The following is a 12827-nucleotide window of genomic DNA, read 5'->3' as shown; positions in this document are numbered from 1 at the left end:
CGAGATCCAGGACAGGTACCAAAACTACACAGAGAAACTCTGTCTCAAAAAAAACTAAATAATTTCTTTTTATTTTATATGCAATTGGTTTTTGCCTTCATGTATGTCTGAGTGAGGGTGTCAGATCCTCTGGAACTGGAGTCACAGACAGTTGTAAGCTGTCATGTGGGTGCTGGGAATTGAACCCAGGGTCTCTGGAAGAGCAGTCAGTGCTCTTGATCACTGAACCATCTCTCCAGCCCCTTGAATTATCTTAACATAATTGATTGTCGAATTCTATGCCTTTTAATTTTCTATTTGACTTCTAGGTATTTGTATTTCTGCTATTCCATTTGACTATTTGGAAAACCAGACATGTAGAGACTCACCATTAAGAATAAGAGCTGTGGAGAAGGCTTAGTTGGGAAAGCACTTGTCTCACAAATATGAGGATCCAAGTTTGGATCCCTAGCATCCATGTAAATAACTCGGCACAGCAGTGCACACTTGTAATCCCAGTAATGGCAGGAGGCAGAGACAGGGAGTTCCTGGGGCTCACTGGCTAGCTAGCCTGGCCAACATGGCAGAGGTCTAGGAGACTGTCTCAAACAAAAAGTGGAAGGTGCTTGAGCAGTGACACCCAGGGGAAGGTGTTTGGCAGTTGTGCCAAAACCTGTCCCCTGATCTCCATATGCATCATGCACATTATGTGTACACACACAGAATTCTAAATAAAAACACTTACATTTAAAATAAGCCATTATAAGCCATTTTAAAAACATCTGTACTGAGCATGCACGAGGCCCCATGTTCAATCACTAGTACCATAAAACAAAGAAAATCAGACATATTTTCATTAAATTGTGTTGAATTTGAAATAAAAGAGCAAAGACAAAGGTTACCTGAGCAAAGTAAAACCCATACAACGGAAGCCATTTTAACCCGTCTTTCAGCACATAGCGCACATGTCCAAGGGCATCCTGCCGGGCAGCCAGCATGTCCGCAATAATCCAGTCAACTGTGAGAAAGAACCCAGTCAGTACATGACTAGCCAAAGTCAATTTCCACCTTCCCCTCACAGAAACAAAAGCTCTTCTTCTTCAGAGTACTGTCTGCACAAGATAAATGAAACATGACCACGGAGGCAGAGGCAGAAGGACCACGAGCTCAAAGCCAACCTAGGCTACAGATCAGGTTCAGGCCCAGCAGAGCAACACAACAAGACATGTGTTGAAATCGCTTTTTTAATTGTTTTTTTAAAAATATGATTAAAATGCTTAAAACACAGCCAATTCCAGACACATTAAAAATAAATAAATCATAAATTAAGGAGGAGCTATCTTTCCCCATTTCTTAAAAGACCTCTTATTTTAAGGATAAAACACAAAAAAACTACAAAATACATAGGGCTGGAGAGATTTTGCTCACTGGTTAAGGACATTTGCTGTTCTAGCAGTGGACCTAGGTCTGGTACATACATAGTGGTTCTGCCTCTAACTCCAGGTCCAGTGATGCTCTCCTCTGAGTTCCAAGTGCACCAGGTATATACACGGTACATATACATACATACATATATGCAAGGACACCCCCCCCCTCTCTCTCTCTCTCTCACACACACACACACACACACAAAAAAAAAACAAATGTTTGCCGGGCGGTGGTGGCGCACGCCTTTAATCCCAGCACTCGGAGCAGAGCAGGCAGATCTCTGTGATTCAAGCAGCCTGGCTACAATGAGCTCCAGAAAGCGCAAAGCTACGCAGAGAAACCTGTCTCGAAAAAAAAAAAAAAAAAAAAAAAAAAAAAAAAAAAAAAAAAAAAAAAAAAAAAAAAAAAAAAACAACAACAAATGTTTAAAAACTTAACAAATTATTAAAATGATCTACTAACAGAATATAAATGGGACAAAATCACTTTTAATGAAGGCTAAAAACACCAGAAATGTTTCTTTTTTAATGAATAGAAAATATAAACAAAAAATGGCAATAAAACAAGTGCAGTTAAATATTCTATATATATAGTCTCTGACAAAAGGCCACTGCACTACCTCTTTATTAATGACTTCATGGACACAGTGTTCAACTGGAACAGCACCCAAACAAGGATCTCATGTGATGTAAACAGTGCTAGGTAGAAATGCATTCCTTATTTCTCAGTGTTTGAAACTGTGGGTTGCAATCCTATAAAAGGTTACTTTAGAGGTTGAAAAAACTTTGGGGATAAAAGTTTTTTTTAACAATGACCAAAATTAATTCAAAATCAAAAGCATACTGATTCGGGTGTTTCTGGGATCTCTCCCCCACGCTGTACTGAGCAGCTTTCATTCTGAACATGTAACTCATGTGCTTCTTACTACACAGCTGTCCCACCATGCAATGCCAATCCTCGTGGCTTTACCCAGCAGGTCCACATGGAGGATGATTAGGATCATGGGCCTGAGTGCAGGTATCTGAGATGGTCTGCACTTGGCTGTGCTGGGGGAGGAGGTCTTTTGCTCCACCCCTTGGCATCTCTGTAAATACCCTGAAGCAGAGACAGTCAGGGCCCATTGGAAAAGGTTCCAGGCCCTCTCGAGGCTATCCTTTATTTTCTATCTGTTTATCTCCGCAAGATTCTCCGCTATAAATCCTTCTATCTAATATTTCCTGCTGCTCACACTCAAAACTCTGGGGAGCTGTGGGGTTGGTGGGTAAATGCCCCATGCTGCTGTTACAGAAATATAATGGTTTAATTACAGAAGATATTTAATATTTCACCACTACCATTCCTCAGCATGTAAATACCAAACTAGTATACCTTTCAATTGTATTGCATTTGAATGTTTGATTTTAAAAACTGCTGTTTAATTGTTAGCTTGAGTTTCATTAAATAAATTTTGACCTAATAACAGAATGGAATTTCAAACAATTTCTGGAATGGCATTAAACACAATTGTGCAGTGTTGTACTATGTGTTTATGGAAACAACCTTCTTAGCATCAACAACTACAAAATCAAAATCCTGATCAATTCTGAAAAACACTGAAATGGTCTACATCCTATAGTATCAAATACTGTCAAAGTCAACTTCTTATTTACAAATTCAAGCATATCATTATGCTTTCATCTTTAATAAATGCTAAAATTATATGTATTTAAAAATAAATCTCTTTACTATTTATTATTAGTAAATGTTTGATCATATTATTGTTATATACCTGGGGGTCATGTAAACTTTATCAGGTGAAATAAACAGAAATAAAGTGTCCTAAAAAGCAGAAAAATTTAAGACTTAATAAATGGCTGCTGAACCTTCCATGAGAATGGAAACATCAAGGTGAGAGGTAAGGAAAAGTCTTCTAGGATTTAGAGAGGAATTCAAGGGTGTGAAATAGGGATGTTGCTAAGAATCTGAAGTCAAGTGTATTAAGGGCCATGAAAATGAGAACAAATGGAGTCAATTAGAGAAGACATTTATTGTAAAACAACAAACGATTACAGCCAGTCTGACATGCAGGCCTGTAATCCCAGCTACTTGAAAGACTGAGGCAGAAGGATCATGAACTCAAGGCCCACCAAGGTAACTTAGTGAGACTATGCTTCAAAAGAAGAAATAAAAAGGACTGGGGGTGTCCACGCGCTTTGCAACCAACTAACTATGGGAAATATTACAAAGCCTGGAGTTTAAGGACTTACCAAAATGGGGCACTTTCCCATAGTTATAGTATAACTCTTGACCATTTAAAATTCTTTCCTAATGCACATACAAGTGGAACATTCTAGAATTTTCTCTCTTTAAATAATGAATAATCAACTTTCAAGAAAAATCTTAATTAACTATTTTAAATTAGAAATTACAAAACAGTTATTTCTAGTTAAATCTTATAACCAAGCCCGTGAGAAGAATATCTAATATAAACGTTGTCTATATAGACACTGAGAACTAACTCTGTGAAGGCTCTATGGCAAGGGTCCTCAACCTTATTAATGCTGTGACCCTTTAATACAGTTCCTCATGTTGTGGTGACCCCAACCATAATATTATTTCATTGCTATGTCATAACTGTAATTTTGCTACTGTTATGATTCATAATGTAAATATCTGATATGCAACCCCAAATGGGTCATGACTTACAGGTTGAGAAACACTAATCAATGGTGTTCCCTGGCCAGTGTGTATCCTGGATATAAATGAGATAAATAGCTAAAAGCCAAATTTGATATCTTTTCCTAATACTTTATTTTTTTAAAGCTTAGGGAATAATAAATTCATTTTCATATTTAAGTAGCTATATTCTGGACTCTGGTGCACCTTCTAAGAATTATTGAGAATATATAAATATTTAAAAATATGTCATGTGTATAGGGTAAACTGCCCTGAATCATGCCCTTAAATTTGAAAATTTTAGTAAAAACACTTAAGAAGTAACTTACACGCTGGGGCATGGTGGCAATGCCTTTAATCTCAGAGCTGGGGAAGCTGAGGCAGGCAAATCTCTGAGTTCAAGGCCAGTCTGGTCTACAACGCAGGTTCCAGGCCAGTAAGACCTTGTCCCAAATACAAAAGAACTTAGATAGTTCAATGACATAGCATAGACTCACCATGTCTACTCTATTCACTCACATTGAGGTTTTGGAGGTAACACTGGATTAAAACATAGAAGGGAATGTACTGCATTCCCATAAATATTTTTATTCTGTGCTCTGGCAAGAATAATTTAATTTAGTTAAGTTAGGATAAGCAAAGCCATGTTCCCCTCAACTTGCAGGGAGAATGGACAAATAAGCCTTATTTTCCTCATCTGAATAGTTATGTCTCATTAGTTTCTAATTCTTTGGGTTATGATATATGATCCATAAGAGCTTGTGCCCATGATCCAGCACTGTGCTATAACCACCATCATCCACACTACTGCTAAATGTCACCCATATGCCAGGCACTCTACTGGGATTATGAATGTAACTATTTGCACACTGCCTTAAAGCCTCAATCACTAGGCATCACTCACATCTAACCCACAGGCTCAGAGAACCCGAGTACTCTGCCCATTGGCACAAAGTCTACAGGAGGAGCACACTTACACAGGGTCTCCCAGACTGCAAAGCTCTCAAGTGTTTATGACCATCTACTCAACCATACATAGTCAGGAAACTGCCATCTAAACTAAATGAGCAGTAATGAAGTTTAAAAGGTAAACAGTGTCAAAGCAGACAATTAAGAGGGAGAGGAGGAATCACTCCTCTGGAGTCAAAAGTTTACGTAAGTAAGGCTATAGAGACAAAGATGTCAAGTAAAAGCAGCAGCTGAGAGATTAATGTAAATGTCAACTCTACATGAGCATCACCAGCAAGTGCTGGGTGAGGGTGAGCAAGACTGGACCAACAGTTCTGACATTCTCAGAGATGTTCCACTGTGATTCTTACAAATACAGCAACCCATACTGGGTGGCCAGGCTTTAGAAGCCTCTGGAAGCCTAGAATTACATGCAAAAAACAGGTGTAGTTTTCTCATATCAGAATCCATACCTTCCTCCAGCATATACAGACTAACATGCAATTCTAATACAATCCAAAGTCATCCTCTGGCATGTTCTCAAATTGTGGGTTTTTTAAAGGTGATTAAAATGTAGCCTTCTTAGTTTGTGGTACATGTATGTGTTCGGCAGAGTTCTTGCTTAACAAGCAAGGAGCTCTGGGTACTATCTTCACATTGACAAAAAAATTTAAAAATTAAAAAAAGAGTGTTTGCCAGTCAGTGGTAGCACTTCAGAGGCAGAGGGAGACTGATCTCCGTGAGTTCAAGGCCAGCCTGGTCTGTATAGTGAGTTCCAGGACAGTTAGAGCTACACAGAGAATGCCTGCTTGGGGTGTGGGGGAGAGAGGTGTTCTTTTTGGGAATAAGAAAAATCACCTTGTCCTTGGTACTGTCATTTTGACTTCAGACTCCATTTTACCTAAAGGATGAAACCAAGTCCAGGTTCCCAAGCCCTAGGCAAGCTGGGAACTTTTCAATAGCTGACCCACCTCATCCCCTAAATCATAAAAATAGTCGTTATGCATCTTTGGTTCTCTAGAAACATTATGCTTGCTCTTAACAACAGAAGGAACAAATGAATCTGATTGGTTGGACTGAAGCTTGCATTGTATGTCCCTAATGTCTAAATCCTGATTGGTGAAAACTGTAGCTGTAACTTGGCAACAAATGTTTGTGATTTTTGTGCTTAAATACTTGCTTCAACTGACATTCAGGGTTACAGTTCAGCTCCCAATCTACAGCCCGATCAATCAAATCCTCCCCTTCCCCACTTCTTCTGTGTTGCCCTGCATTAAATCCTGCCCTGCAGTAATCTCTTGTGTCTGCTTGGGTTGATTCAGAACCTCGGAGCACAACATTTTCAACCCCTAAAGGCTGGGTGTTATTAGGCATCAGTCCTAGAACAGGTCTCTTGGATGCAGGGTGGGGGAATATCCCTCTAGACTAAGAGTCAGTATGGCCTGGCTTGGATCTCTTGCTTCCCAGGTCACCTTCAAATTTCCAACACCAAGTAGGATTCTTATCTGCTGCTCACTTACAATGCTTTTCCTGAGGTCTGCTCTAAAGGAATACCAAAGGCCAGCATGGACAACAGTGAAATGCCAGCCTCAGCTCTCTCCTCAGCAGGCCTGTTACTGCATGGCCCCCAGGAGTGCTGGAGTTTGTGGTTCCATATGCCCTTGCTAGGACTGCAGTTCTGTTAAGGAAAGCTTATTTTCATTAAACTAGAAGAAAGAAGCTAAAGAAAACTGCATGGATATTTGAGCCAGGTAAAAACTCCCCTCAACAACAGGAGGTCAGGCTGTGGTAGAAAAGGTCAGCATGTCTGGACAGGCCAATTAGAAGCAGACAGTCACCGGGTTATTTTGTGGTTCTGCTAAAAGTCAAATGCAGAGTCTAAGCCAGTCTCATAAACATGACCCAGGATAATACATCTGATATCAAAATTTCTATCCAGCTTTGGAGCTTCAGCCACTGTCCTATCAATCTGATAAAATTACCAGTGTGTCAAACAGAGAAAAACAAACTCGTTTCAACTCCTTTGTCTCTGCATTGTCTACGGTGCACGTAGTATAAAAGCAACAAAATCCCAACGAGTTGGCTGACGGGAGGGAAACAAGGCCATAGGCACAAGTGACTTTCCATTCAGAATATTATCATTGTTTGGGGTGTTTGGGCTTTGGGCTTCTAGGTACTGTTCTTTTCAAAGCAATAAAAATGAAACACAGAAGGTATGTATCCAAAGCAGCCATTGGTTTAAAAAATACACAAAGTGTGATTTTTGGAGGAAGTGAATTACTTGGATAATTAAAGCATACTTTGGTTAATCACCTGACTGCCCTGGCTCACGCTCTGCACCTGTTAGACGTCCCATGTGAAGAAACTTCATGAAGGGACCACAGGATTCAATGTATAGCTTTTACAATTTATTGATAATTATTTAAAAATACATAGTTTTATGTATTTGACCTGACTGAAAGTAAATAGAGTTCTATACTGGAAACTAGTCTTATGCTGTCTCTGATGGAAGAATAGCAAGTTAGAATTAAACCACCATGACTCAAGAGGCAACAGGAACTACAGATGTGAGAGCTAATTATAACACGACACTGCATTCAGGAAATGAGCGGTCACACACCAGCACACCAATAAGCAACTTAATAATCAGAAATATAAAGTGCAGACAGTGGTGGCATACAACTGCAATCCATTACTTCAGAGACTGAGGCAGGAGAATCATAAGTTAAAGGCCAGCCCTGGCAACATTGCAAGAGTATGTCTCAAAGTAAATAAAAGGCTAGACAAAGAATTAATAATTAAAATATATACATATGGATCCACCAATTCCACTTCTACTAGAAATACAACTTACAAGCAGAAAACCGAATAGACTATTCCAGGAAATGGGTGAGAAGTAAAAAGATGGCCTAGTATATGCAAAAGAAAAGCCTAGAAAAAAATCCATACCTTTCACATTCATATGTTAACAACAAAAACAAAACAAAACTCACTTTGTTTAAATATAAAAAAAATTATATATATATATATATATATTTTTTTTTTTGGTTTTTCGAGACAGGTTTCTCTGTGTAGCTTTGCGCCTTTCCTGGAACTTGCTTTGGAGACCAGGCTGGCCTCGAACTCACAGAGATCCGCCTGCCTCTGCCTCCCGAGTGCTGGGATTAAAGGCGTGCGCCACCACCGCCCGGCTAAAAAAAAATAATATTTTTAAGGCTGAAGTCAGGGCTCAGCCATTAAGAGTACATATTTCTCTTACAGTTTAGCTTCCTAAACCCACAGAGTAGCTAACAACCAGCTGGAACTAAAGCTAATAAGTTCAATTAAATAAATGACCTTAAAAATATTACTTTGATGAGCTAGGGGTTTAGCTCAGATGGTACAGCGCTTGTCTAGCATGTATGAAGCCTTGGATTTATTCCCAGCACCACATAAGCAAAACACCTGTACAAAACACCTGTAATTCCTGTGCTTGGGAGGTGAAGGCAGGTGTATCCCAAGCTTAAAATCATTCTCAGCTACTTAAAGAGTACGAGGCCATTTTGGGTTACATGAGATCCTGTCTCTAAAACATATGTATGTTTGTATATTTTAATGCTCATTTACCATTTGTAGAAAAATCCAAATTTCAGGCAAATGAAATACATACCTGTGCTTTGATGATTTGCTAAATATATTACATTTTCTTTATTTTTTGGCAAATCTCCATATAGCAATATCTAAAAGAGAAAAAAAAAAATCATTACTTTGATAATTCAAAACATGTGCATGAAATTACATAAAAAAGATGAAAGAAAATTGACAAGCACACACTATAACTAACCCTATCCATGACTAATAAACATCAGAGCTCTCTTGAGAGCCCCACACACCATAAATAGCTCATGCTTATAAAGTACTTAAATATAGGACAGGTTAATGATCATAAAGTAAGACAGGATGATTGATATCCCTGTAAGAAAATCCAGAAAAACGTATTGATTGCTAATAATATATAAAACTTCACCATACAATGAAGACAGGCATATACATATCAACTATAATGAGACATAACACAAATATTATAAAAATACTCTATATTTTAAGGATCTGTAAAATGGAGAGCTGGTGTATTCCTTGGGTATGGTTTTTGCCAATGAGATTAGAGGTTTTCTGAACAGAAGACCAAATGAAAGCCGTGTGTTGGAGTCCTCTGTTAGTACACCAGTGTGTGGAACAAAACTCAGGCTAAGGAGTGAGGAGACTGGAACAGAGAAGCCAGAAGGGTCTCTCTGAGCTGGAACATCAAGTCAGGGTCTCAAGCAGCCCAGGCTGGCCTCCACCTCCCGAGTGCTGGGACTGCAGTGTGTGCCGCTCTACCCACCTGGCTACATCTCACCTTTAGACCAAGTGATGAGGACAGGTTTTCACTGTCCTGGTTCTGTTGTGATCTTAAGTATCCAATGATAAAGGAAACAAAGGACTGCTAATGCTCATTTATTTTCTTTTTTTGGGGCATCTTTATTTGGTTGCTGTTCTTATACTTTATCATTATGGATAATGCAAGAGTTAGCTAAAGCTTTGGGTCTGCAATATCTGAAGGGATTACCTTCTTGGTTGTGAAACTGCTCTCTAATATCTTAACAACAACAAAAAAGAAAAAGGCATTAATAAATCTTCTGTGAAAACAATACAGCTATATGATATAACGTCAGGATTTCAAGGACTTAGACTAAAGTCTCTGTTACCTTAGAAAACTGCACAGTGAGTATGTTCACATGTCCAAATATTTCTAACGAAGTTTATACACAAGTAAATAACAAATGATTAGTTGATCTGTGCAGGGTTAATATAAAGGTGCCAGCTCATGACCAATCACCCTTCTCTTAGCAATAAACTAGAACTATTTGAGGACTACTGGGTACATGCTGAATTTAGAAGAACTACAGATACACAGTAGTGTTTTGGATGTGTGTGTGTGTGTGTGTGTGTGTGTGTGTGTGTGTGTGTGTGTGTGTGTACTTTTTTGATAAGATCTAAGGTTCTTTAGAGATAGGTCTAGCTTCCATGCTGAAGACAACACTCAAACCATCCAAAGGTGCCTGAAATCCCTGACACTTCAGTGGATAAAGCAGGAGAATTTGGAATTTGAGGCCAGCCTGGGCTGCTCAGCAAGAGTCAGTTATACACATACAACTCTGTCTCTGTCTCTGTCTGTCTGTCTGTCTGTCTCTCTCGCCATTCATCATCCTTCTCCATTTCCTGTGGATGATTTGGTTGATATTACTAAAATGTATCTTTTGAATGTAGATTGCAAACAAACTACTAAAAGGCAGTTTTCACAGGATTAAAAGACAGAACTTCAAGGTTGTCCTTTATGAGACTGTATTGAATTTAAAAATAAAACAAGCATAATGAGGACTAGAGGACTAGAGAAGAAACCACAAAGTAAGTGGTACCCCCACTGTGGTCATAAAATAACACCATAGCTATGGCCTTCACTTACTGGTAGAAAGCTTGCCATGCATGCTAGAGGTCCTGGGGTCACCATCCAGTAACACACACACACACACACACACACACACACACACACACACCCATGCCAACCATCCTGCAACACACCACACATAGACATACACACCACACACACAGACACACACACACACACACAACACACACACACACACACACACACACACACACACACACCAATAGTACATTCAATACATTCTAGGACACAGAAGGAAACAAAGACTACCTGGATCAGCACTGATTTTACATGTAGGTGAGTTAAGGCATTAAAGTAAAAACTTGCTCTGTAGATTCTCCTGCCTCTACCATCTGATTGCTGGGATTAACAGTGTGTACCACCCCCACCCTCTCCCCCAGGTAAAATCTCTATCTTTTAAATGAAAACTTTTGGGGCTATAGAGGGTCAGAGTTCAGTTTCCGGAAGCCATGTCCAGAACCACCCATAATGACAGCTCCATGGGATGAATGTCCTTTTCTGGACTGGTTCAGCACTGATTTTACACGTAGGTGAATTAAAGCATTACAGTACAAAAAAAAAAAAAAAAAAAAAAAAAAAAAAAAGCCTTAGCTAACTTTTGCATAATCCTTAATGATAAAGTATAAGAACAGTGACCGCCGGGCGGTGGTGGCGCACGCCTTTAATCCCAGCACTCGGAGCAGAGCAGCGGATCTCTGTGAGTTCGAGGCCAACTGGCTACAAGTGAGTTCAGAAAAGCGCAAAGTACACAGAAAACCCTGTCTCGAAAAACAAAAAAAGAAAAAAAGAAAAACAGAAAAGTGACCAAATTCAAGAAAACAAAACAACACAAAAAAACAACCTATGGTGGGTTAATGGCACAAGTTTTTTGTTGAAAACAAAATAAAACCAAACCCAAAGATCAATTAATGGCAAGGTCAGCTTAAGAGTCTACACCTGTACCTTTAAAACACAGAACTGTCTACTACTGTTCTCGGACGCAAGTATGACTGCAAAGCTCGGCAGAACAGGCCGCCTATTCTGTTTTTACCAATTAATTTCTCTAATCTTAAAGACAGAAAACAAGGAAGAAAAGTAGCATATAGAACTTAATTCATGAGGCTAGGAATGTAGCTCAGTTGAGTGCTAAGTCCAGTGTGCAGAAGGCTCCTGTTTACCAGACATAGTAATTCACACCTGCAGCACCAGGGAGATGGAGGCAGGAGCATCAGAAAATGTCAAGGATATCCTCAGCTTTATATATATACTGGATTTGAATACAAGAAACATGGGATACAAGAAAGTTCATCCCTCTAACAAACAAAGCACCCAGAACTTAATTCACATCCCTTTAAGAGATTTTACCTATGTACTTATATAAACATACAAGACTCAAGTGTGTATATGTATGCACAAGTAGATTGTAGTTTTTTCGCCCATATGCACAATAGCTTACTGAAAGGGCAGCTGTATCCAGCTGAAACATAAAGAAGCCAAAAAGCATTATCTCAGAGGAGATATCTGAGCACTAGCCTCTTTTTAACTATTTCATTTAAACTACAACTGCTTGGAATCTATAGAAATAAAAACTCAAACTATAGAATAGTCCTCAACTTGTAAAACTGCAAAAGATCTAAAAGCAAAGTGAAAAATCAAACTGTAAATCTTAAAGAGATGCAAATCATCACAAGTACTTTGAATAGTTATTAATGAAGAAAAGAATGCATAAATAGCATTTATGTATCTAATATACACAATTTTAAAGACTCTACATTTCTAAAGTTCCAAGAATGAATAAACACTTCTATCTAAAATAATTCAAATTTCTTCCATTCTTTGAAGAATAAAGGTTATGTTTTTCATTTATTAATATGAAGGGGAAGAAACTATTTTAAAGATTTATTTTTAATTATATGTATGAGGGGTACATGTACATGCAAGTGCAGGTGCTGTTGAGAGTCCAGAAAAGGACATTCATCCCCTGGAGCTGTCATTATGGGTGGTTCTGGACATGGCTTCCGGAAACTGAACTCTGATCCTCTGCAATAGTGTTCTTAACCACTGAGTCATCTCTATAGTCCCAAAAGTTTTCATTTAAAAGAGAGATTTTAGGCCGGGCCGTGGTGGCGCACGCCTTTAATCCCAGCACTTGGGAAGCAGAGCCAGGCGGATCTCTGTGAGTTCGAGGCCAGCTGGTACAAGTGAGTTCCAGAAAGCGCAAAGCTACACAGAGAAACCTGTCTCGAAAAAAAAAAAAAAAAAAAAAAGATAGAGATTTTAGCTGGGGGAAGAGAGTGGGGGTGGTACACACTGTTAATCCCAGCAATCAGATGGTAGAGGCAGGAGGATC

General features: G+C 38.9%; 1 protein-coding gene across 1 annotated transcript in view; it reads right to left on the bottom strand.

Annotated features, from left to right (window-relative positions):
• Agpat5 (1-acylglycerol-3-phosphate O-acyltransferase 5) overlaps positions 1–12827 on the bottom strand; it is a 48412-nt gene that overhangs the window by 19151 nt on the left and 16434 nt on the right. Inside the window, exons 2-3 of the mRNA XM_028882065.2 lie at positions 8660–8729; positions 882–997 (exon numbers count right to left, since the gene is read on the bottom strand). Coding sequence (XP_028737898.1) covers positions 882–997; positions 8660–8729 — 186 coding nt within the window. The remainder of the gene's footprint in view (positions 1–881; positions 998–8659; positions 8730–12827) is intronic.

The sequence above is a fragment of the Peromyscus leucopus genome, chromosome 17 (assembly GCF_004664715.2).
Source record: "Peromyscus leucopus breed LL Stock chromosome 17, UCI_PerLeu_2.1, whole genome shotgun sequence".
Taxonomy (NCBI): Eukaryota; Metazoa; Chordata; class Mammalia; order Rodentia; family Cricetidae; genus Peromyscus; species Peromyscus leucopus.
The sequence above is the reverse complement of the archived record's forward strand: the minus strand, read 5'-3'. Positions and strand labels throughout refer to the sequence as shown.